Below are 24,141 nucleotides of genomic sequence, written 5' to 3' on the forward strand. Positions count from 1 at the left end.
CAAACTGACATTATTAATTTTATCATACAATGTAATGCACAATGAGGAAGAAAGATCTGAATGCAGAAAAATGGTGAATAAAAAATACCATTCGGCCACAACTTTTTGGATTTTTATGGCAGTCAATGTTGAGTAAAAATAAACTGTTAATATGATTCTTCAGCTCAGTCCGACTACAGTGATACCAAACTTCTAAGGGCTTTTTTTATTATCCTTATTTAAGAAATGGAAAAAAAAATTATGACATTTTTGGGAAAGTACATCATGTAGGGAGAATAAGTTAAACTTTAGTTTTTTTTCTGTAACCAAAGCTTCTTGTTTAATTGTTGCCAATAAAAATGATACTAAAGCATGCCAAAACCAAAGTGAGTGCTGTGGCATAAATGTCTACAGTTTACGATGGAAAAGTTGAGTAAGCTTGTTTTCAGTGTAACTGTCTTAGATTATGAGGTTGTCAGAAGCCTTTATTGTAAGGCCAACAGTTTACTGGACATAAGGGCAGGCATTCCTATTAGATAGCATGTCAAAGTTGACAATATCTTTCACAAAGTTCAACTTACAATATGCACTTGTACGAGGGGTTGCTGATAAGTCTTTGGCTTGATCCAGAAAGAAATGAGATATGATGATGAAACTTTACATTTATTCCACATGCTCTGTACTGATGTTAACACACTTCTTACATCGGTATTCCAAGTTCTGTAAGCCTAGCAAAAAGAAGGATTTTGGTTGTGTCTCAAACCAGTCATCTGTAGCAGCCATGGCATCAGAAATGGTGTGAAATTTGGTTCCCTTGAGGTGTTTCTTCAGGTTTAGAAACTAGAAACAGATGATAGTCGAAGGGAGCTAGATCTGGTGAATAAGGTAGGTGGTCAACCAGATGCCCAGCTCTGCCAGTTTTGCCGTGGTCGCTTGTGCAGTGTAAGTGGAGGTGTTGTCTTGCAGGAACAAGATTCCTTTGGCCAGCTTGCCGCACCTTTTGGCCTTCAGAGCTGCCTTCAATTGGTCCAAAAGTTTAATGTAATAACTTGCATGATGGTGGAAAGGTAGTTCACTAGCAGCACGGCCTCCTTATCCCAGAATGCAGATGCCATCACCTTAGTGGCTGATTTTTGTACCCTGAACATCTTTGGAGGAGAAGAATCACTGCGCCTCCACTCTTCTGACTGCTCCTTGTTTTCAGGGCCATACAAATAAATCCAGGTCTCATCCATAGTGACCAGTCGATGCAGAAAGTTCTTATCAGTCCGGAAACGCTGAAAAAAAGGGACGGGGAAGTTTTCACTGGCATGCTTCTCTAATCTGTTGTCAAACATTTGGGGACCCACTTTGCAGATAGCTTCATGTCCAAATGTGCATGGAACACAAACAGTGACACAAACACGTTCACGGGAAATCCTCATGATGTCTGCTATGGCTTTAGCTGAAATTCGTCGATTCTGCAGTATGAGGTTGTGCACAGCATCAACAATCTCTAGAACAACAACTCGGTCGTCCAGGATGTTCCTCATCATTGGTGCTGAAGGGCGTCCGTTTTAAATTTGACAACCCAGTTCCTAACTGTACAATATGAAGGGCATTGATTCCCCAATGTCTGCGATATATCACCATGAATATCCTTCAGGGACTTTCCTTGCAGAAACAAGAATTTTATCCCTCCTCTGCTCTTAGTTGCTGTGAATATCGCATTAGACACTGCCATTTTGTTTTCCCGGGTGCGTAGAAAACTGTTGCCATGAGCAACAAACACAACATTTTTAAAACATATATTAGACACATAAGGCTTTCATATGGTGTAGCATTTGTTACCATAGAAACAAAAAAAGATCAAAAACTTATCAGCAGCCCTTCGTACATCTGACATTTTGAAGTCATCTAGCACAATTTCTTGCAATGATAATATCTAGAATAAAAAATTTGACAACTTATGACCATCATGATTACGGGTTTACATACATAATTTTATATGGCATCTATATTTAATGGATTCTTCATACAGAGCCCAAATGACCTCATAACCCTGTGTTGAAAGTCTGTGTGCTTCTATAAAATCATGTCTTTTTATTTTCTGCGGAGTCCTTAAATAAGTTGTCCACTACTTTAACATGGATGGGCTATCCTTAGGATAAGTCATCAATGTCTGATTGGCCAGGGTCTGACACCTAGCCCTCCAGCCAATCAATTGTTCTCTGTTCCAGCGGTGGCAGCCAGCAGTCGGAAATGCTCAATTCTGGAGCAAGGCTCTTCTGATAGCAGCCGTGGCCAGGGTCCTGCACATCTGCCTTCTTGTCACTGGTGTATCACGAGTGACAGACAGTCATGTGCTGTTTGGCAATAGAAGGTCCCAGCATTTGCCTTCACAAACTGCTCCCTGACATTCTATAATTACTGCTTGATATATTTGGTATCCTGTGTATCTCTTCTGCTTTCATCCCTTTCCTTCTAGGACCCTGCAGAGTTCCTCACCCTTTCAGCTGCTTTTCATCAGCACTTCCTTGGTGTCTATATATACCCTCATTTCCCTATACTCAGTGTTGGTGATAAGTCCTCTACCCTTAGGGGTGCTTCACACACAGCGAGCTCGCTGCCGAGATCGCTGCTGAGTCACGCTTTTTGTGACGCAGCAGTGACCTCATTAGCGATCTCGCTGTGTGTGACACTGAGCAGCGATCTGGCCCCTGCTGCGAGATCGCTGCTCGTTACACACAGCCCTGGTTCGTTTTCTTCAAAGCCGCTCTCCTGCTGTGACACACAGATCGCTGTGTGTGACAGCGAGAGAGCGACAAATGAAGCGAGCAGGGAGCAGGAGCCGGCGTCTGACAGCTGAGGTAAGCTGTATCCAAGATAAACATCGGGTAACCAAGGTGGTTACCCGATATTTACCTTAGTTACCAGCCTCTGCAGCTCTCACGCTGCCTGTGCTGCCGGCTCCGGCTCTCTGCACATGTAGCTGCTGTACACATCGGGTTAATTAACCCGATGTGTACAGCAGCTAGGAGAGCAAGGAGCCAGCGCTAAGCAGTGTGCGCGGCTCCCTGCTCTCTGCACATGTAGCTGCATTACACATCGGGTTAATTAACCCGATGTGTACTGTAGCTATGGTAGGAGAGCAAGGAGCCAGCGCTCAGTGTGCGCGGCTCCCTGCTCCCTGCACACACAGCTGTGCGCTGGTAACTAATGTAAACATCGGGTAACCATACCCGATGTTTACCTTAGTTACCAGTCTCCGCAGCTTCCAGACGGCAGCTCCGTGCAAGCGCAGCGTCGCTTGCACGTCGCTGCTGGCTGGGGGCTGTTCACTGGTCGCTGGTGAGATCTGCCTGTTTGACAGCTCACCAGCGACCATGTAGCGATGCAGCAGCGATCCTGACCAGGTCAGATCGCTGGTCGGATCGCTGCTGCATCGCTAAGTGTGAAGGTACCCTTAATAAGTCTTCAGTGCAAGAAGTTGGCTTGCATTCTTCTGGTGTAACCTGGTTGTTGTTTGCAGTTCCTCTTCCTAATCTGCATCTGCAGATAAGTTGTTATTTCCTTCCCTTCTTTGTAATCACTGTATGTCTCTTAGTACTCAGTGGGGTTGATAAAGAGCTCATCCTAACCACTCCCTTCCCAGATCAGGGTTAGCCTAGGGTCAGGTATCCTGCTTGATACATAGTTGTGGAACCTATCTAGGGTGGTGAGGTAACCCAAGGCCCAGTGGTAGCTTTGGTCAGGGGTCACCATTTCCCCCTTCCCTAGACACAGGGGTTCCCTTTCCTTCCCTTTCACCATATCCTAGTACTTCCCTGTACCTAGTGTCACACTCCCATTTAAATCAATAGGAGGTAGATGTGTAGTACCTTGCTACAGCCTCTATCAATTGATGGGGTATCTCCAGAACTGAACATTTACGGTCGCTTGCTGCCGCCGCCAAAAACTGGTTGGCGGGAGAGGTGGATGTTGGACCCCGGCTGTATAGACATTTATGACTTATCCTAATGATAGGCCATCAATGTTAAAGTAGTGATCAACCTCTTTTAAGAAAACAAAGGTGTATGTCCCTTTCCTTTGCATCATTCTTCTGACATAGGGGAGGATAATGAAATATTTAAAAATACCACAAAGGGATACACTAACTGCAATAAGGGTTCACATGCAAACAGAAATGACATTCCTTGTGTCTGCTCCATATATTGTGGAGTAAGAAGTCATGTGTGCAATGACTTATTAATGATGATTTGTTCTAATCATTATTAGAAAGATTGGAATATTCCATGAAATATTTTGAGATTTTTGAATTGAGTAATGATCTTCAGTTCAGAACTTTCTGGTTCATTATGTTATAGTGTACCTTAATTAGTTGTCTTTTCTGTTTCCTTCCTAACCCTTGCATTATGAACCCTGGATTGTATATCCTGCTCTGATGAGTGTTAAAGAAATTTTCAGATTTGAAATAAACAACTGTGCTTTTCTTACCGTCCCATTATCCATTGTGGAGTCAATGTCGCTACTCCTGTTGTCTGTAATTGTCTATTTTGTTGATGTCATGTGACAGAGCAGTATCCAATAGTTGGGCTCAGCACTTTTATCCAACTAGATAGCAAGTGATGCACAGAGCCGCCAAGCTCACGGATTGGCTGCAGTGCTGTTAAAGGGATGGCAGTGCTGAAGACAGTAGAAGCCACAGGGTACCTTTGAGGAGACTCAGCGCTGAACCCAGGGAGTCTGATTTTTTTTTTTTAAATAAATTAAAGAAAAGGGACAGGAGTTTTCCTCAAGTGGAAAATCCTTTTAACAATTCTAGAGTTAAGACACAAGGCTCTATAGTAAAGCTATGAAGTCTCAGACAGTGGTTGACAAGAACCATCTTGAACTTTATTTGAACATCTTATCTTTTTATGTTGTTTTTTTTTAATAACTATAATAAAGATTTCTGATTGTATCAATTTAATTGCCTTCGAATTATGGTAACACTTGACACTATCTCCATCTATGGATTACTTTTAATATATAAACTTACATTCACTTAATATATAATTCAGCTTTTACTATGTCTATAGTTTTATTAATAGCAAGGAATTTGTAAGCTTCTATAGACAGAGGCCGATCACGGTGTGCTAGCTTTATTGATTTCTATTGGTGTATGACAGGTGGCTAATCTCCCTTCATTTACACAATATTTCCTGGTTTAAAAGGGTTATATGGGACTATTAATTTTTCTCATATTGTCCAAAGAACTAATACTCATGTAGTTGCTAACTACCTGTCTGTTGTGCCCGCTGCCAATCTCTGTCGGCATCGAGCGGTCACAGACCGCTCCTTCTAGCAATTCAGTGGCTTCCTCTGACATTACATTAATAGAGCAGCTGCATCTCTTCTGCTCTGCTCTGTTGACGGAGTGGGACTGCTGATGTCATGGTGATTGACAGTAGGCTATCGGCTGCCTAACTGTAGGGAGATAGCTGACAATCAGCATGATGTCGGCAGTCATGCCCCATTGAAAGAACAACCCAGAAGAGTAAAGGGTGCTTTACACACTGCGACATCGCTAACGATATATCGTCAGGGTCACGTCGTTAGTGATGCACATCCGGCGTTCTTGGCGACATCGCAGCGTGTGACATCTAGGAGCGACAATTAACAATCGCAAAAATGACAAAAATCGTTGATTGTTGACACGTCGCTCCTTTTCATAATATCGTTGGTGGTGCATGCCGCTGGTTGTTCGTCGTTCCTGCGGCATCACACATCGCTATGTGTGAAACCGCAGGAACGACGAACATCTCCTTACCTGGGTCCACCAGCAATGAGGAATGAGGAAGGAAGGAGCTGGGCGGGATATTCCACCCGCTCATCTCCGCCCCTCCGCTTCTATTGGACGGCTGCCATGTGACGTCTCTGTGACGCCGCACAAACCGCCCCCTTAGAAAGGAGGCAGTTTGCCGGCCACAGCGACATCGCATGGAAGGTAAGTCTGTGTGACGGGTGTAAGCAATGTTGTGCGCCACGGGCAGCGATTTGCCCGTGAGGCACAACCGACGGGGGCAGGTACGCTCGTTAGCAAGATCGCAGCATGTAAATTGCCCTTTAGAGCTGCTCTCTTGATGTGGAGCAGCTGAATTGCCAGCAGGAGTGATCGGTGACTGCTCTGAAGCAACACCGAGTAGAAAACTCAGGTAGTTAGCAACTACCTGCCTGTTAGTTTTTATGCCTATGGTAAAACAAATAAATACTCCCGGATAACCCCTATAAAGAAATCTGGTATTTGGGAAACTGCCCTCAAAATTATGTTACTGGTATCTTACACCAACATCTGTTCATAAATGAGATCCTTCTTACCCATATTTCTGCTGGAGAAAATTTGGCTAAGGCCCCCTATCACACATCCATGTTTCTGGTACATGTGCATCCGTATGTTTGACTGTTTTTCACAGATGCCACATGTACCCATTATAACTTAAGGTGCTGCTCACATATCCATGTTTTCACATGAACCATGTGTCCACGTGAACCACATGGAGACATGTCCATTTCTTTCCGGCAGCACGGATGACAAGGTCAAATACAAGTATTTGAGTCTCTGTAAACACGTACAGCAAACAGAAAGCATCCATGTACCTTCCATGATCTATACATGTTTAACATTGAAAGTATAGGATAAGTTGTGACTAGAGATGAGTGAACCCATAGAAGTTCAGTTTGGTGCTTGCAGCCAAACCGTACCTCCATGGGTTCAGACTTGGCCTGAACCAGAATAGAAGTCACTGATTGCAGCCCACCATAAATAGATCACTTCCAGGGCAGCTGAGCGAGGTTTTTCCATTTTTTGGGGGTTGCATAGTACATCTGATAATGCTGTTGTTACCCCCAGTGCAAGCCGTTCAAGCACTTCAAGAAGCTCACACAGGGCTGAGCCAAAAGCTATGCTCACACAAGTGAAGTTCATATGTAAAGAACTCTGTTTTGTTTTGTTGTTTTTTTTTTTTTAAAAAAAGTCGGTGATTGGTCAAAAACCAAACACTGAACCTTGGATTTTCTCATCTCTAGCTGTGATGACTCTGTGTCAAGAAGCAATATCTGGCCACTTGTGTGGGAGGGAACTATTCTTAAATATGCCAGACTTATTGTTCCTTTGTTTGGTAAGTCAAGGGACATGGGCTGTTGTTTCAAGTGGGATTATTGGGTGTCCTTTTCATATATGCTAACTTGTGGAATGCTTGCTGATTGTGAATTGCATCAACCCCCAGTGGTGTACAGTCTGCATTGTCTGGAGGACAATTGAACTAATGAAAAATGAGGAAACAGCTAAGAATATCTTCTGTCCAATCCTGTGGGAAACAATGCCCTGAAATGGGAGCGGAGGGATATAAAACAGGGCCTACTCCTATCACTGGTGATTCAATGAGACTTCAGCTTAGGGACCATGGTTCCATCTGGTGGATTACAGAAATGCTCCAGTACCAAACACTAATGGGTGCTTTACACGCTGCAACATCGCTAACGATTTATCGTCGGGGTCACGGTGTTTGTGACGCACATCCGGCGTCGTTAGCGACATCGCAGCGTGTGACACATACGAGCGGCCTTCAACGATCGCATAAGTGGTTAAAATCGTTGGTGTTGGAAAGTTCGTCCAAACACCAAATATCAGTGTCTGGTGAGTAGCGATGTTGTTCCTCGTTCCTGCGCATCACACATCACACATCGCTATGTGTGACACCGCAGGAGTGACGAACATCTCCTTATCTCCGTCCACCAAAGAAGGAAGGAAAGAGGTGGGCGGCATGTTCCGGTCGCTCATCTCCACCCCTCCTCTGCTATTGGATGGCGGCTGTGTGACGTCGCTGTGACGCCGCATGAACCGCACCCTTAGAAAGGAGGCGGTTCGCTGGCCAGAGCAACGTCGCAGGGAAGGTAAGTAATGTGACGGGTGTTAGCAATGTTGTGCGCCACGGGCAGTGATTTGCCCGTAACGCACAACCGGCGGGGGTGGGTACGCTCGCTAGCGATATCGGTACCGATATCGCAGCGTGTAAAGTACCCTTTAGTCCACAATTTATTTTTTTTTTAGAACCCAGATTGGAACTATCCAGTCAACTGGCCACATACCTTGCTGTGCTCGATCGGCTTGCTAACCTTGCCGCTATCTCTTTTCAGTTAGTGCCCACTAAAAGCAGGGTGCTGATGGCTGGGGTAGTGGCCCTGGATGCCCGGAAGTCACGGAGGTTCTAATAGTGGAAGGGTGAGCCTCAGTCACTTGCACCATCTCATGTCCTTGTTTGGAATGTATTATATATTGTTGGAGCTTTTCTTCCTTTCTTTCAGAGTGATTGTTTTGTCCAATACACAAATACTACATTGAAGTCCAGACCCAATTTCTGTCTGCAGCATCAAATGTAATGGACTCTTCTTAGATCTTTATGAGTGGTTATTTACTTCTTGATTTCTAGTACTAGAATATATATACACAATGCTAATGCCCAATTTTACACCATATATTAACTGGTCAACATATTAATTCGCACAAGGATATATTGTATTAATATATATTGTTACTATTTACATGTAAAAAGAGGTCCGAATGAGATCCAGCAAGTCACAAACTGAGGCCCAGGCAGAAATGCCTCAACACTGTATCTACTGGAAGGGATAGAGGAGAGGCTCAAAATGAAATGGGTTTACAATCTCTCCTTAGTAAATACTATTCTCCTTTACATAGACAGGCTATATGCCGTGGTCAGGATGTTAGCTCCAGAGATTTTTCCAATGTGTATCATGAACTGCTGGAACAAATTTACCTAAGGATCCTATGTGAAACAAACAGTGAATCCCTAACGCTGTAACAAACAGGGTGTAAATTCAATGGGTGTAACTTAATGAAGATCTCTGGAATTAACGCACCGGCTTAGAACTTATCAAAGCTAAACGTCACAACTGCAAGCGCAACCTACGTAAGCTTTTCTGCTTTGACACTCGGATATCGTTATTGGTACCATGTTACTGATGGAGTCCAACACAGACTTGTGGTATGTCCCGGCTGCAGCCGCTCCGGGAGGTCTTCAGCGCCAAAATCTGCGAGGTAGAACCATTAGTCGCACAAAAAAGTCCATGTCTTTGCCTGCAGCATGGCCCTGCAAATTCCCGATCACTATCAACTCACAGCTCTGCAGGATTCAACGCACTGCTCAGGGTGTCACAAATGCTCTGCTCCGAGCTCCTTCTTCCCAGGCAACGATTCACTTGGGGGGTGATCAGGCCCCGGCAGCTTGGCCCAATGAGCGTCCACTCTCTGCAGCCTCAATCACCGACCTCCATAAAACTCTCAGCTCTTAACACACTTGCCGGAAATCCTTCTGCTCTGTTTCCTGTGCTTCTCTCCTCACCGCACAGCCACTGTCCTCCCTCACAAGCAGGCCCCCACCTTTAGCAGGGAGGAGTTTCCCAGGTCCTGTAGCCACCATAGTTCTCTCCACACACAAGGAGTCTCACAGAGGAATGTTAGCATTTGCAGCCTGTTACATACATACATGTTGTCAGTGCCGCTAGATTTATTGCCTAGGATACAGTCACTGCATATCCACTATATTACCCTTGCCACTTATTATATTGTGGCACTATCAGCCTCAGTTTTTAAGCTGCATTTGATATTACAACCAGCTTGCCTCTACGCTTTTCGTCACACCAATATAAGGGGGACACATCAGGAGGCTTATTATACTGTCTGGCTACTCCTTTTGATGTTCGGGAATATATCTATTATGGACTAGATATGCTTTAGTTTCTTACAAAACTCAACATGGTACAAGCAACAGAGTCTCAATCTTCTGCTGGACAGCCAGGGATTAGAGTCTTCATGACTTTGGGGCTTCCAGAGCCAACTAGCCCAGTTCTACAGCACCACACTTTTTGCAGGCACCCACTGAGAAGAAATAGCAGTAAGCTTTGGAAGTAGTTCTGTGATTCCACAGCTTAAGCCAAAGCTCCTCGGCTGGGGGCATGTAGAGTCCTTCTCTTGGTTATCTCATAATAACAGGTGTGGGGAGACTGTTCATGCGGCCAACAACTCCCAGATTTGGGTTGCTCGAGACTGAGTTGTTGATTGCAGACTATCATGGGATCCTTGTCTTGGCATGTAGTTTACCTACTCTATGTCATCCTCGTCAGGGTCTTTGTCAACCTCCACGACATTATGGGCATCCCAACAGACCAATTGCAGGATTAAATGTGACAGGGTGTCCGTGGCCCTGTATTCAATCTGTTGACACTGACACAGCTCCTGTACTGGCCATTTACTGCTGAGGCTGTATGACCACTCTGGTCCTCTTCCCAAAGCCGAGCTGGGGGGGGTGGACATGGTGGTGTTCGAAACATGTATGCCTCACCTATGGCCTGCTGGGTATGCCTATATGCCTCCCTGGTTGTGGAGCCCTTGGATGGTGTCTATGAACACCTGTCCCCTGCAGCTCCCCCAGATAAGCAGGGCTGAGTACTATCTTACTGCTGCCACCAGTTGTGAAGACACGAGGGTTAGTGGATGCTCCACTGGTCCACCTGTCTTTATACACCATGTTCCAAATTATTATGCAAATTGGATTTAAGTGTCATAGTGATTTTTTTTTTTTCAATTAAACTCATTGATAGTATTGTGTCTCAGGGTTCTTTGGATCACTGAAATCTCAGATACATGTGATAATTAGTTTACCAGGTGAGCCCAATAAAAGAAAAACTGGATGTTCCAAAATATTAAGCAGGCCATAGTTTTCAAGTAACATGGGAAAGAAAAAGGATCTCTGCTGCCTAAAAGCATCAAATACTGCAATGCCATGCACAAGGGATGAAAACATTAGATATTTCACGAAAACATGAAAACATAAGCATGATCATCGTACTGAATAAATGAATACAATTATTATTATTATTATTACTGTGAAGAGATTTGTGACTGATTCAGAGCACATACATGTTCGTGCTGATAAAGGAAGAATGAGGAAGGTTTCTGCCAGGCAAGTTCATCGGATTAAGAGAGCAGCTGCTAAAAAGCTATTACAAACCAGCAAACAGATATTTGAAGCTGCTGGTGCCTCTGGGGTCCCTCGAACTTCAAGGTGTAGGATCCTTCAAAGGCTTTCTGTGGTTCATAAACCTACTATGCGGCCACCCCTAACCATTGCTCACAAGCAGAAACGGTTGCAGTGGGCCCAGACATACATGAAGACTAATTTTCAAACAGTCTTGTTTACTGATGAGTGTCAAGCAAGCCTGGATGGTCCAAAAGGATGGAGTAGTGGATGATTGGTGGATGGCCACCATGTCCCAACAAGGCTGCAATGTCCAGCAAACAGGTGGAGGAGTCATGTTTTGGGCCGGAATCATGGGGAGACATCTGGTAAGCCCCTTTATGGTTCCTGAAGGTGTGAAAATGACCTCTGCTAAGTATATAGAGTTTCTGACTGATAACTTTCTTCCATGGTACAAAAAGGAGACGCGTGCCTTCAGAAGCAAAATAATCTTCATACATGACAATGCACCATCTCATGCTGCAAATAATACCTCTGTGTTATTGGCTGCTATGGGCATAAAAGGAGATAAACTCAAGGTGTGGCTACCATCTTTCCCTGACCTCAACCCTATAGAGAACCTTTGGAGTATCATCAAGCAAAAGATCTATGAGGGTGGGAGGCAGTTCACATCAAAACAGCAGCTCTGGGAGGCTATTCTGACATTATGCAAAGAAATTCAAGCAGAAACTCTCCAAAAAGTCACAACTTAAATGGATGCAAGAATTGTGAAGGTGATATCAAAGAAGGGTTCCTATGTTAACATGTAACTTGGCCTGTTAGGATGTTTTGGATTCAAATAGTTTTTTATTTCAGTGAATGTGACCTCCTAATGCTGCAAATTCTACAGATAAGCATTTTCAGTTCTTTAAAAGATATGAAATGTTTAGAAACTCTATTGTGCCTAATAATATGGAACAGTGTATTTTGAGGGTTTTTTTAATTTTGAAGATTGTACTATTATCATTGGGAGGGTTCTTCACTAACATTTGATGTATACTGTAACGGGTGATGACTTTTATTAGACTGACTCATTTGCACCGACCATTTAGGAAAATCAGAGAAAAATATCATTTGCATAATAATTTGGAACATGGTATAAAGGCTGCACGGTCCAGGGCTCATCCCATTGAATGCTTGCTCTCCTTCCCCGTGTGCAAAACACTACTCAGACAACACAGGGTGAGTGAACCACATATTGGTAAAACTTTATTGGTTCACTAACAGGCAAAAACATATTGTACATTCCCAACAAGACATAAGATGGTATAAGCCACAGAGTCTCACCCTTCCGTTGGCCCACCAGGGATAGAGTCTTCATGACTTTGGGGCTTCCAAGGCCAACTAACTCAGTCCAGCAGCATCCCGCTTTTAGCGAGCACCCACTGAGAAGAGATTACAGCAAGTTTAGGAAGCAATCCTTTGATTCCCCAGCTTAAGCCAAAGATCCTCGGCCGCGGGCATTTAGAGTCATTCTGTTGATGAAGTTCTGTGATTCTTCAGCTGGAGCTAAAGTTCCTTGGCTGGGGCATGTAGAATAAAACACTTTTGACAGAAGTAAAGCCCTTTTATACCACCCAGTTCTTTAGTCAAGGTAATATGTCTTGCAGGGTTAGCTGCCCTCTCATTGGTCGCAGGTTCAATCCAACAGCATAATTTTCCTCTGAGCCTTGCAGTCAGAGGGGCTGAGGCAATACACATTTACAGACCATAAAGTGCCAATCAGCCTCAGAAAAGACAATGGTTATCTTCTCTTGATTTAAGTAACAATAGGACCCATATGTCTAGTCTAATTAGGAACAGTTTACTCCCACACACGTGGCCAAATACTATGTCATCACATATAGGTCTGTGAAAATCATTGGACCGCACTCGGATGACAACTGAGTGCAGTCTGATTTTCACAGACTGACAGAAAAGAGAAGATGGAGAAAAAAATTGTTTCAATTTTCTCCACAGCTGAGAAAATTGGATCACACTCTGATCATGTGGCACACTGATCCTAACTTCACCCTATCAAGTACAGGCATAGCATGAATTGGCCACCATTTCTTCAAAGAGTTAATTTTTTAGTGTAGATTACAACAAAAGAGAGACTGAGTGAAGTGTGCACCACTCTCCTGGGCTGTTCAATCCATGGAACAGCAGTGATAATGATTCAGCAGGATAGTATAGCGATCTATTCAATAGAAGAGAGTCAGTGAAGCATGCATCACTCTCCCCGGCTGTTCAACACATGGAACTGCAGTAAGGATTCAGCAGGATGGAACAGTGATCTATTCAGCAGAAGAGAGAGTAATTGAAGTGTGCACTGCTCTCTCACGTTGTTCAACTCATGGAACAGCAGTGATAGGGAAGGATCCAACAGGATAGAGCAGTGATCTATTCAGCAGAACAGAGAGTAGGTAAAGGGGGAACCACTCTCCCTAGCTGTTCTACACACGAAACAACAGTAAAGGGGGCTTTACATGCTACGATATCGTTAATGTTTTATCGTCGGGGTCACGTTGTTAGTGACGCACATCCGGCGTCATTAACGATATCGCAGCGTGTGACACTGACCAGCGACCTTTAGCGACCTCAAAAATGGTGAAAATCGTTCACCATGGAGAGGTCGTCCCAAACTGAAAAATCGGTAAGGGTTGTTTATCCATGTTGTTCATCGCTCATGCGGCAGCACATATCGCTATGTGTGACACCGCAGGAGCGAGGACCATCTCCTTACCTGCCGCCGGCCCCAATGCGGAAGGAAGGAGGTGGGCGGGATGTTACGTCCTGCTCATCTCCACCCCTCCGCTTTGATTGGCTGGCCGCTTAGTGACGTTGCGGTGATGTCGCTGTGATGCCGAACGTCCCTCCCCCTTGAAGGAGGGATTGTTCGGCAGTCACAGCGCCGACGCCGACCAGGTAAGTACGTGTGACGCTGCCGTAGCGATAATGTTCGCTACGGCAGCGATCACAAACAATCGCATGCGCGATGGGGGCGGGTACTTACACGCTCGATATCGCTAGAAATTGCTAGCGATATCGCTACCGTGTAAAGCCCCCTTAAGGATCCAGCAGGATGGACCAACAATCTATTCAGCAGAAGAGAGAGTCAGTGAAGTGGGCACCGCTCTCATGAGCTGTTCAACACATGGAAAAGCAGTAAGGAACCAGGAGGATGGACCAGTGATCTATCCAGCAAAAGAGAGAGTCAGTGAAGCATGCACCGCTCTTCCGAGCTGTTCAACTCATGGAACAGCAGTGATAAAGATCCAGCCGGATAGTACAGTGATCAATTCAGCATAAGAGCCAGTGAAGCAGCACTGCTCTCCCAAGTTGATTAACACATGGAACAGCAGTAAGGATCCAGAAGAATTGACCAGTGATATATTCAGCAGAAGAGTCAGTGAAGCATGCACCTCTCTCCTGAGCTGTTCAACACATTGAATAGCAGTAAAGATCCAGGCTGGACCAGCAATTTATTCAGCAGAGGACACAGTGAAGTGTGCACCACTCTTTCGAGCTGTTCAACACATAGATTCAGCGAGATGGAACAGCCATCAAATCAGCAGAAAGGAGAGTCAGTGAAGCATGTGCCACTCTCCCAGGTTGTTGAACACATGAAACAGCAATGAGAAGGATCCAGCAGTATGGAACAGTGATATATTCAGTAGTGATGAGCGAGTACTAAAAAGCTCGGGTGCTCGAAGCTCGGGCCGAGCCTCCCAAGATACTCGTGTACTCGGCCCGAGCAACGAGCCCAATGTTATCCTATGGGAGACCCGAGTATTTTTGTGAAATGACCCCCCGGCAGCATGGAGAAACCCTAAAAATGTCACAAAAGTCTCAGAAGAGTGCTCAAATGACATGGCAACAGCATGGGGAAGACCCCTTGAAGCATTTATCACTGAAAAGTCACAGCTGTGAACAATTTTGTCCGCGTTTTACGCCATTTTTACGGACTCACCAGAAAACCTTCCAAAATGACCCCAAAATGATTTTTCATGGCGGAAATGTTAAGGGCACATACCCAATAGTGAGATAGAGCTGGTGTATGTTATTTTTTGAGATTAATACATGAAAGATTTTACGTGAAAACATTGTGTGGCACTCCGATGTCCCTGAGAAGAGACGTACATGAAGGCCTCTTGAGTCTAATGTGCCCATTTTGAGGAAGTGAGTCTTTGTAGTATTTTCCTTTGCCAGGGCAGTCCAAAATTGTGAGGTTCACTAATGCCCCTGCATACAGACGTGCATGAGGGCCTGTAAACCTGAAGTGCCCATTGTAAGGAAGTGGGTCTATTGTAGTATAGCCCTTAGGCAGGGCAGCCAAAAATTGGGAGGCTCCACATTGTCCCTGGATAGAGACGTGCATGATGGCCTGTAAACTTGAAGTGCCCATTGTAAGGAAGTGGGTCTATTGTAGTATAGCCCTTAGGCAGGGCAGCCAAAAATTGGGAGGCTCCACGTTGTCCCTGGATAGAGACGTGCATGAGGGCCTGTAAACCTGAAGTGCCCATTGGAAGGAAGTGGGTCTATTGTAGTATAGCCCTTAGGCAGGGCAGCCAAAAATTGGGAGGCTCCACGTTGTCCCTGGGTAGAGACGTGCATGAGGGCCTCAAAACATTAAGTGTCCATTGTCAGGAAGTGGGTGTATTATAGTATAGCCCTTAGGCAGGGCAGCCAAAAATTGGGAGGCTCCACGTTGTCCCTGGGTAGAGACGTGCATGAGGGCCTCAAAACATTAAGTGTCCATTGTCAGGAAGTGGGTGTATTATAGTATAGCCCTTAGGCAGGGCAGCCAAAAATTGGGAGGCTCCACATTGTCCCTGGATAGAGACGTGCATGATGGCCTGTAAACCTGAAGTGCCCATTGTAAGGAAGTGGGTCTATTGTAGTATAGCCCTTAGGCAGGGCATCCAAAAATTGGGAGGCTCCACGTTGTCCCTGGATAGAGACGTGCATGAGGGCCTGTAAACCTGAAGTGCCCATTGGAAGGAAGTGGGTCTATTGTAGTATAGCCCTTAGGCAGGGCAGCCAAAAATTGGGAGGCTCCACGTTGTCCCTGGGTAGAGACGTGCATGAGGGCCTCAAAACATTAAGTGTCCATTGTCAGGAAGTGGGTGTATTATAGTATAGCCCTTAGGCAGGGCAGCCAAAAATTGGGAGGCTCCACGTTGTCCCTGGGTAGAGACGTGCATGAGGGCCTCAAAACATTGTTCCCATTGCAAAGGAGCGGGTCTCCTGTCGTTGTAATGTCCATTCTGCAAAGAATGGGCGAAAAAATTTACCACTGGGGGTATACCTGAAACAAAGGCCTAAGTATTGCAATTTGTAACGGTCATCATCATGGTGGCGCATGAGGAGAAGGAGGAGCAGTCCAGCGATTATCCAAAGTCCAGAAGTGTGTACCCATGGGCGAGTGGAGGTACATGGCAAACTTTAAATTCCGCTCTCATTTGCTGGTGGTGTGGTGAAGTCTGGCCCAATCCAACCCTTGTTCATCTTGATCAGAGTCAGCCTGTCAGCATTTTCAGTTGACAGGCGGGTGCGTTTATCTGTAATGATTCCACCTGCGGCACTAAAAACACGCTCTGACAAAACGCTAGCAGCAGGGCAGGCCAGGACTTCCAAGGCGTAGAGAGCCAATTCATGCCACGTGTCCAGCTTGGATACCCAATAATTGTAAGGCACAGAGGAATGTCGGAGTACAGTTGTTCGATCTGCAAGGTACTCCTTGAGCATCTGGGCAAACTTAGGATTTCTTGTGGCACTACCCCGCACCTCAGGGGCTGTGGTACGTGAGGGGCTGAGAAAACTGTCCCATATCTTAAAGACTGTTCCCCTACCTCTGGCGGATTGGAGTTGTGCCTCTCTCGGCTGTACGCCTCGGTTGTCCACTGATTCATGACCTATGCCGCTAGCGTTTTGTGAGGGGAATGCTTTGCCTACTTCCGTGACTATGGCCTTCCGGAACTGCTGCATTTTGGTTGACCTCTCCTCCACGGGAATAAGAGACAAAAAGTTCTCCTTGTAGCGTGGGTCTAACAGTGTTACCAACCAGTAATGATTGTCGGCCAAGATGTTCTTAACGCGAGGGTCACGAGACAGGCAGCTTACCATAAAGTCAGCCATGTGCGCCAGACTCTTAACAGCCAGGACTTCAGTAGCCTGACCAACAAGATGACTGAACATGCTGTCCTCCTCCTCCTCCTCCTCCTCCTCATCTACCCTGTCCTCTGGCCAGCCACGCTGAACCGAGGATATGACTGGTGTGCATGTCATATCCTCAATTTGGCCGGAGAGTTGCTCCATGTCTTCATCCTCCTCCTCGTCATAGTCCTCCACTGCACGTTGTGATGAGACGAGGCTGGGCTGTGTGTTATCATCACCCACACCCACTACTATTTCTTGCTGCAACTCATCGCGCTCCGCCTGCAATGCATCATGTTTGTTTTTCAGCAGAGACCGTTTTAGAAGGCAGAGTAGCGGTATGGTGACGCTAATAATGGCGTCATCACCACTCACCATCTTGGTGGAGTCCTCAAAGTTTTGGAGGATGGTACATAGGTCTGACATCCATCTCCACTCCTCAGGTGTTATGTGTGGAGTTTGACCCATTTCCCGACGGCTTAGGTGATGCAGGTACTCAACAACTGCCCTCTTCTGCTCACATATCCTGACCAACATGTGCAGAGTTGAATTCCAACGCATGGGGACATCACACACCAGTCTGTGAGCCGGAAGATGCAAACTGCGCTGAAAGCCGGCAAGGCCGGCTGAAGCAGTAGGTGACTTTCGAAAATGTGCAGACAGGCGGCGAACTTTTACCAGCAGATCAGACAGCTCTGGGTATGACTTTAGAAACCGCTGAACCACGAGGTTGAGCACATGGGCCACGCATGGAACATGTGTCAGCTGGCCTCGCCTCAAAGCCGCCACCAGGTTCCGGCCATTGTCACACACGACCTTTCCTGGCTTTAGGTTCAGAGGTGTGAGCCAGTGATCTGCCTGCTGTTTCAGAGCTGTCCACAGCTCTTCTGCATTGTGGGGTTTGTCACCTATGCAGATTAGCTTCAGCACAGCCTGTTGCCGCTTCGCCGAGGCAGTGCTGCAGTGCTTCCAGCTTGTGACTGGTGTGGAGGGTACAGTGGATGAGGATGCGCAGGAGGAGGAGGAGGCTGAAGAGCATGACATTCCGGAGCTGTAGAGTGTGGGTGAAACACTGACTGAGGTAGGGCCTGCAAACCTTGGTGTGGGAAGGACGTGTTCCGTCCCTTGCTCAGACTGGGTCCCAGCTTCCACAATATTAACCCAGTGTGCCGTCAACGAGATGTAGCGGCCTTGCCCACAAGCACTTGTCCACGTGTCTGTGGTTAGGTGGACCTTGGGTGAAACAGCGTTGTTCAGGGCACGTGTGATGTTTTGTGACACGTGGTTATGCAACGCGGGGATGGCACACCGGGAGAAATAGTGGCGGCTGGGGACCGAGTAACGTGGGACAGCTGCCGCCATCAGGTCACGGAATGCTTCTGTCTCCACCAGCCTAAAAGGCAACATTTCCAGCGCAAGCAGTCGCGAAATGTTAGCATTTAGAACTGTGGCATGTGGGGTGTTGGCAGTGTATTTGCGCCTGCGTTCAAAGGTTTGCTGAATGGATAACTGAACGCTGCGCTGGGACAAGGACGTGCTTGATGATGGTGTTCTTTCTGCGTAGGCAACTGCAGGTGCAGGAGTGGAGGAGGCTTGTTCGCAGGCAGCATGGACAGGGGATTGGCTCGCATGCACAACCAGCGAAGACGTAGCAGTGACATCAGCAAGCACTGCTCCTCGACTCTGTTGTACTTCCCACAAAGTCGGGTGCTTGGCTGACATGTGCCTGATCATGCTGGTGGTGGTCAGGCTGCTAGTTTTGGTACCCCTGCTGATGCTGGCACGGCAGGTGTTGCAAATGGCCTTTTTTGAATCATCTGGATCCAACTTAAAAAACTGCCAGACTCGGGAAGACCTAACATTTGTACAGGCACCTTGTGTCGTCGTGTTGTTCCGGGGAACGGTTGCCTGACTTCTGCCTGGGGCCACCACCCTGCTTCTTACTGCCTGTTGTGATGCTACGCCTCCCTCCCCCTGTGCACTGCTGTCCTCGCTCTGCATATCCTCCTGCCAGGTTGGGTCAGTTACTGGATCATCCACCACGTCGTCTTCCTCTTCCGCACCCTGCTCCTCCTCCTGACTTCCTGACAATTGTGTCTCATCATCGTCCACCACTTGTTGAGACACGTTGCCAACTTCGTGAGAACGTGGCTGCTCAAATATTTGGCCATCTGTACAGACGATCTCCTCATGACCCACTTCAATATGAGCTGGCGAGAGGCCAGAATGTGTGAATGGAAACGTGAACAGCTCTTCCGAGTGTCCAAGTGTGGGATCATTAATGTCCGAGGAGGACGTGTACTCAGCCTGGTGGTAGGAAGGAGGATCAGGTTCAGAAATGTGCGGTGCAGTATCACGGCTACTGACACTTGACCGTGTGGAAGACAGAGTGTTTGTGGTGGTGCCAATCTGACTGGAAGCATTATCTGCTATCCAACTAACAACCTGTTGACACTGGTCTTGGTTCAAGAGCGGTGTACTGCTGCGGTCCCCAAGAATTTGGGACAGGACGTGCGAGCGACTAGATGTGGCCCTTTGTTGTGGCGAAATTAGAGCTTGCCCACGACCTCGGCCTCTGCCTGCACCACCATCACATCCACTTCCTTGTTCCTTGCCAATGCCCTTGCGCATTTTGCAATGCTGTGCACTGCTGACGTGTATATTCACTACTTGTGCGTTATATCAAAGTTTGTGGAAATTGCACACAAGTGCACCTGTACGCTGCCACAAACAGGCACACACGTGCGGTTTTAAAAACCAAGTACGGACGCAATAAGAACCTAACAGGTTTTTTTGGGGAGCGACAATTACAGACAAGTCAGACACTATCTGGACTGTTTTACACTGTGTACACCAGCCCCAGATATGATGAAGGCTGGTATACGGTCACCACTACCCTGCCTGCCTGCCTGCCTGTATACTGGTACAATAGTCCTGACAAGGACTCTTCTGGTCACTAGCCTGTATTCAGACCTGGCTATACCCTGCCTGTATATAGCAACAATAGTCCTGAGAAGGACTCTGCTACTGTACTCCGACCTGGCTATACCCTGCCTGCCTGTATACAACTAGAATAGTCCTGAGAAGGACTTTTGGTCACACTGTTTGCAGCCCTGCAACTGAAAAAGCTATAAAGGGCCGCAAAGCTTTCCCTGAATCAGCGACACTCTCCCTGCACTGACTGTCTGGATAGCTGTGAGCAGAGCACAGCGCGCCGGCCGGTATAAAGGCTCGGTCACGCTGTGCAGGCCGGCCAATCACTGCAATTCCACAACTAACAGGGCTGTGGCATTGCAGTGGTCTGCCAGCCAATCCCTGCATGAGGGCTGGCTCTCAAAAGAGCGCCAACATGCAGAAATGAAGACCACGAGTACAGCACGAGTATCGCGAGATTACTCGGTCCCCGCCGAGCAGCCCGAGTACAGCGATACTCGTGCGAGTACCGAGTAGTTACAAGCATGCTCGCTCATCACTAATATTCAGCAAAAGAGATTCAGTGAAGTGTGCACCGCTCTCCCGGGCTATTTAACACGCGGAACAGCAGTTGCAAGGATCCAGCAGGATAGAACAGCACTCTATTCAGGAGAAGAGAGAGTCAGTGAAGTGGTCATCGCTTTCGTGAGCTGTTCAACACACAGAACAGCAGTAAGGATCCAGCAGGATGGATCAGCAATCTTTTTTAGAAGAAGAGAGAGTCAGTGAAGCATGCACCACATATGAAAAAGAAGTCATAATGAACCAGCAGGATGGAAAAGTGATTTATTCAGCAGAATAGAGAGAGTCAGTGAAGCGTAACCCGCTCTTCTGGCTTGTACATGTGAGCTGCTGTGCCTGTAGCTCATGTGATAGTGCCACTGATTACCGCTCACCATTTCTCCTAGCATTAGTAAGTTGGGAGAGCAGGGCACACTTCAATGACTCTCTCCTCAGCTGAATAGATCGCTGGTCCATCCTGCTGCATCCTCACTGCTGCTCCATGTGTTGAAGAACATGTGAGAGTAGTGCACGTGTCTCTGAATCTCTTCTGCTGCAGACTGCAGCTTAGGTTGTGTACTGAATGGAAAGCTATTCCGATCAGTTGGTTCTCCCTGTAGCTGTTGGCACTGCCAGCACGTGGGCACACTGGTGGGCCAGGCAGACCCTGAGAGAATGGTTACCCCAACCACAACAATTACATAGTGTCCATTGAAATAATTGGACTGTACATGCAATGACTTATGTTCAGGCCTGGCAATACAACATTATTATAGAATTCCTACTAGAGAAGAATATGGTCCCTCAAATGGACCCCATGTGGCATCACAGTTTATCTGGAAAATTGAAACCATAGGAAATCCTTTGTACATGAGTATTATGTCAAATACAATAATGGAAAATGAATTTGTAATGGAGAAACATTGTTAGGGTGGACTTGGAAGTCCATACGCTTAATGTTACTATGTGTGAAGGAAAAAGAATAAAGTATTTTATTACAAGTAGAAATTTAATCAGCACCATGACTATTAAATGACACAATGGCCATGTTTTTATTGACCATCTTTAGAAGTATGGCGTAGACAGGTGAGATTGTGATAAAGTTTGTTTGCCAGGAATATCTGACACCCTTATCTTCTTTTTACTAGTATGAAGAAATTATCTGTTGTAACTGCGTGATTTATACAGGGTGTAGTTCTTTAGTCTGTTAAATATTAGTTAAAACAGCTTTTGTGAATTAATCTATTGTTCCTGTACAGCCCCTCCCCAAAAGACTCGAGATTCTGTTACGAATTGGGAAATTTCCTAAATCTGAAAATTTCATTAAATTTGCTGTCAGCAATAAAAGGTTTTGGGGGGAAAGCCAAGTTTATTGCTACTGATCCTGACCCTACAATATTCAGTTACGTGCCACAATTGACAATAAACTTGGGGAATTGTATAAAACTAGGTTTCATGTGTATCCAGAAAAGAAAATATACAGTATATAGTGATCTTAAAAACATAATCCAAAACTGGAGATATCAAACCATATAATAGAATAACACTCTACAATCAGATACATACAAAGAAGTGAGGACAAACAATCAAAAATATTCTTCTGGTGCTGATTAACATCATGACTGCTAAAAAACCCAACAACTGGAGAGCTTAGTGCTTGAGTCCATCTCCATCTCCTCTCCATAATGCGTCATTCCCTGGACCCTTGCATGTTAATACTGCACAGAATATGGAGATATTGCACAGGTTGAAAGGAGGAGCTAACATAGGTTCTGCCCTCTCTCTAGGGGGCACATAAACATTACATACCCTGTATTAAATATATATGCCCTTGTTTGCTACAAGATACTACTAAAGCCTGCTTTACACGCTACAAGATATCTTATGATGTGTCGGCGGGGTCACGTAGTAAGTGAAGCACATCCGGCATCGTAAGGTATGTTGTAGCGTGTGACAGCGACGTGCAATTGCGATTGAATGAAAAACTGTTCATCGCACGCACGTCGTTCATTCCTGACGAATTGAACGTCAGATTGTTCATCGTACCCGGGGTAGCACATATCGCAGTGTGTGACACCCCGGGAACGATGAACAGATCTCACCTGCCTCCTGCGGCTCCCAGCCGGTAATGCGGAAGGAAGGAGGTGGGCGGGATGTTTACTTCCCGCTCAGCTCCGCCCCTCCGCTTCTATTGGCTGCCGCGTGACGTCGATGTGATGCCGAACGTCCCTCCCACTCCAGGAAGTGGACGTTCGCCGCCCACATCAAGGTCGTATGGAAGGTAAGTATGTGTGACGGGGGTTAATCATTTGTGTGGCACGTTCAACAAATTGAACGTGCCACACATTCGATGGGGGCGTTGCAAATCGCATACGATATCGTAGGCGAAATTGCAACGTGTAAAGCTGGCTTAACTGTGCACATAATAATAGCATGGTTCATCAATTTGAACTCCCACTTACGGTAGTCTGATGACTATATAGCACAGCTCAGCTCCTCTCTCACTGAGAGGAGCCGGCTGCTTCTCTGCAGGGCGGGTGCCGGGCCCCAAACCTCGCCGGGCCCGGTCGTGGTTGCGATCTCTGTGACTGCAATCATTACACCCCTGGCAAATAACTTTATATGTCTACTGTGGGAGAATTCCATCAATAGTCTAAAATGGTCTTATCTATGTGTATTAAACCAATTTAACATTTACGGGTGTATAAAGTTAACCTAACAGTTATAATTCAAAATAGAACAATACAAAACAATAATAGCCACAATGTATTTACAAAGTAAATAGTAAAATACAAATATAGAAAGCTCAGTTATTATTTCAATGTTTCCTTTGGGCATAGTAAAGAGGTAGCTGTGTCACGCACATCATTTAGTAATACCACCACATTAGCTACATTGACTGACACCGATCTACAACTCCATATTGTGTAGACATTTCTGCAAAGAAAGAATCATGTACTTTGGTAAATAGTAACTTACCCAGAATAAAAAGTTAAATACGAACATAGAGTACTTCAGACATTTGTTCACTCCTGCCATTTTCAGTGTCTGTTATGAAGCTGTGCCTTACAGTGAGATCAGGGAGACGGTGTTAGTGCTCTATAATAAGGTGGATATGCAGATATAGCACCGAGCTAAATATTAACCACGTTATTTAAAGCATACCACTCTGTGCCGTCTCTGCCTGCCTTAGCTAACTTACTCACTAATAAAATATTATGTGACGCCTATCTCCTTTGCTGACACATTGCACACTATATACATGTGAAAATCTTAGATCTTATCAATGGTAAACTGAGAGCACAGACACAATCTATCCGGTTTCATATGAATTAACTAGTTTTACAAGTTGATATAGGAGAAAAGAGAGCTACAAATATATATATATATATATATATATATATATATATATATTTATTTTTATCTATACATATATATATATATATATATATATATATATATATATATACATAATATATATATATATATATAT

General features: G+C 45.6%; 1 protein-coding gene across 1 annotated transcript in view; it reads right to left on the minus strand.

The window, feature by feature from the left end:
* The window catches only part of TSPAN8 (tetraspanin 8), a 67,591-nt gene extending 43,851 nt beyond the window's left edge, over positions 1 to 23,740 (minus strand). The window contains exon 1 of the mRNA XM_075342476.1: positions 23,628 to 23,740. Coding sequence (XP_075198591.1) covers positions 23,628 to 23,687 — 60 coding nt within the window. The 5' untranslated portion in view covers positions 23,688 to 23,740. The remainder of the gene's footprint in view (positions 1 to 23,627) is intronic.
* Between the last annotated feature and the right edge of the window lie 401 nt (positions 23,741 to 24,141).

This window comes from Anomaloglossus baeobatrachus, chromosome 4 (assembly GCF_048569485.1).
Source record: "Anomaloglossus baeobatrachus isolate aAnoBae1 chromosome 4, aAnoBae1.hap1, whole genome shotgun sequence".
NCBI lineage: Eukaryota > Metazoa > Chordata > Amphibia > Anura > Aromobatidae > Anomaloglossus > Anomaloglossus baeobatrachus.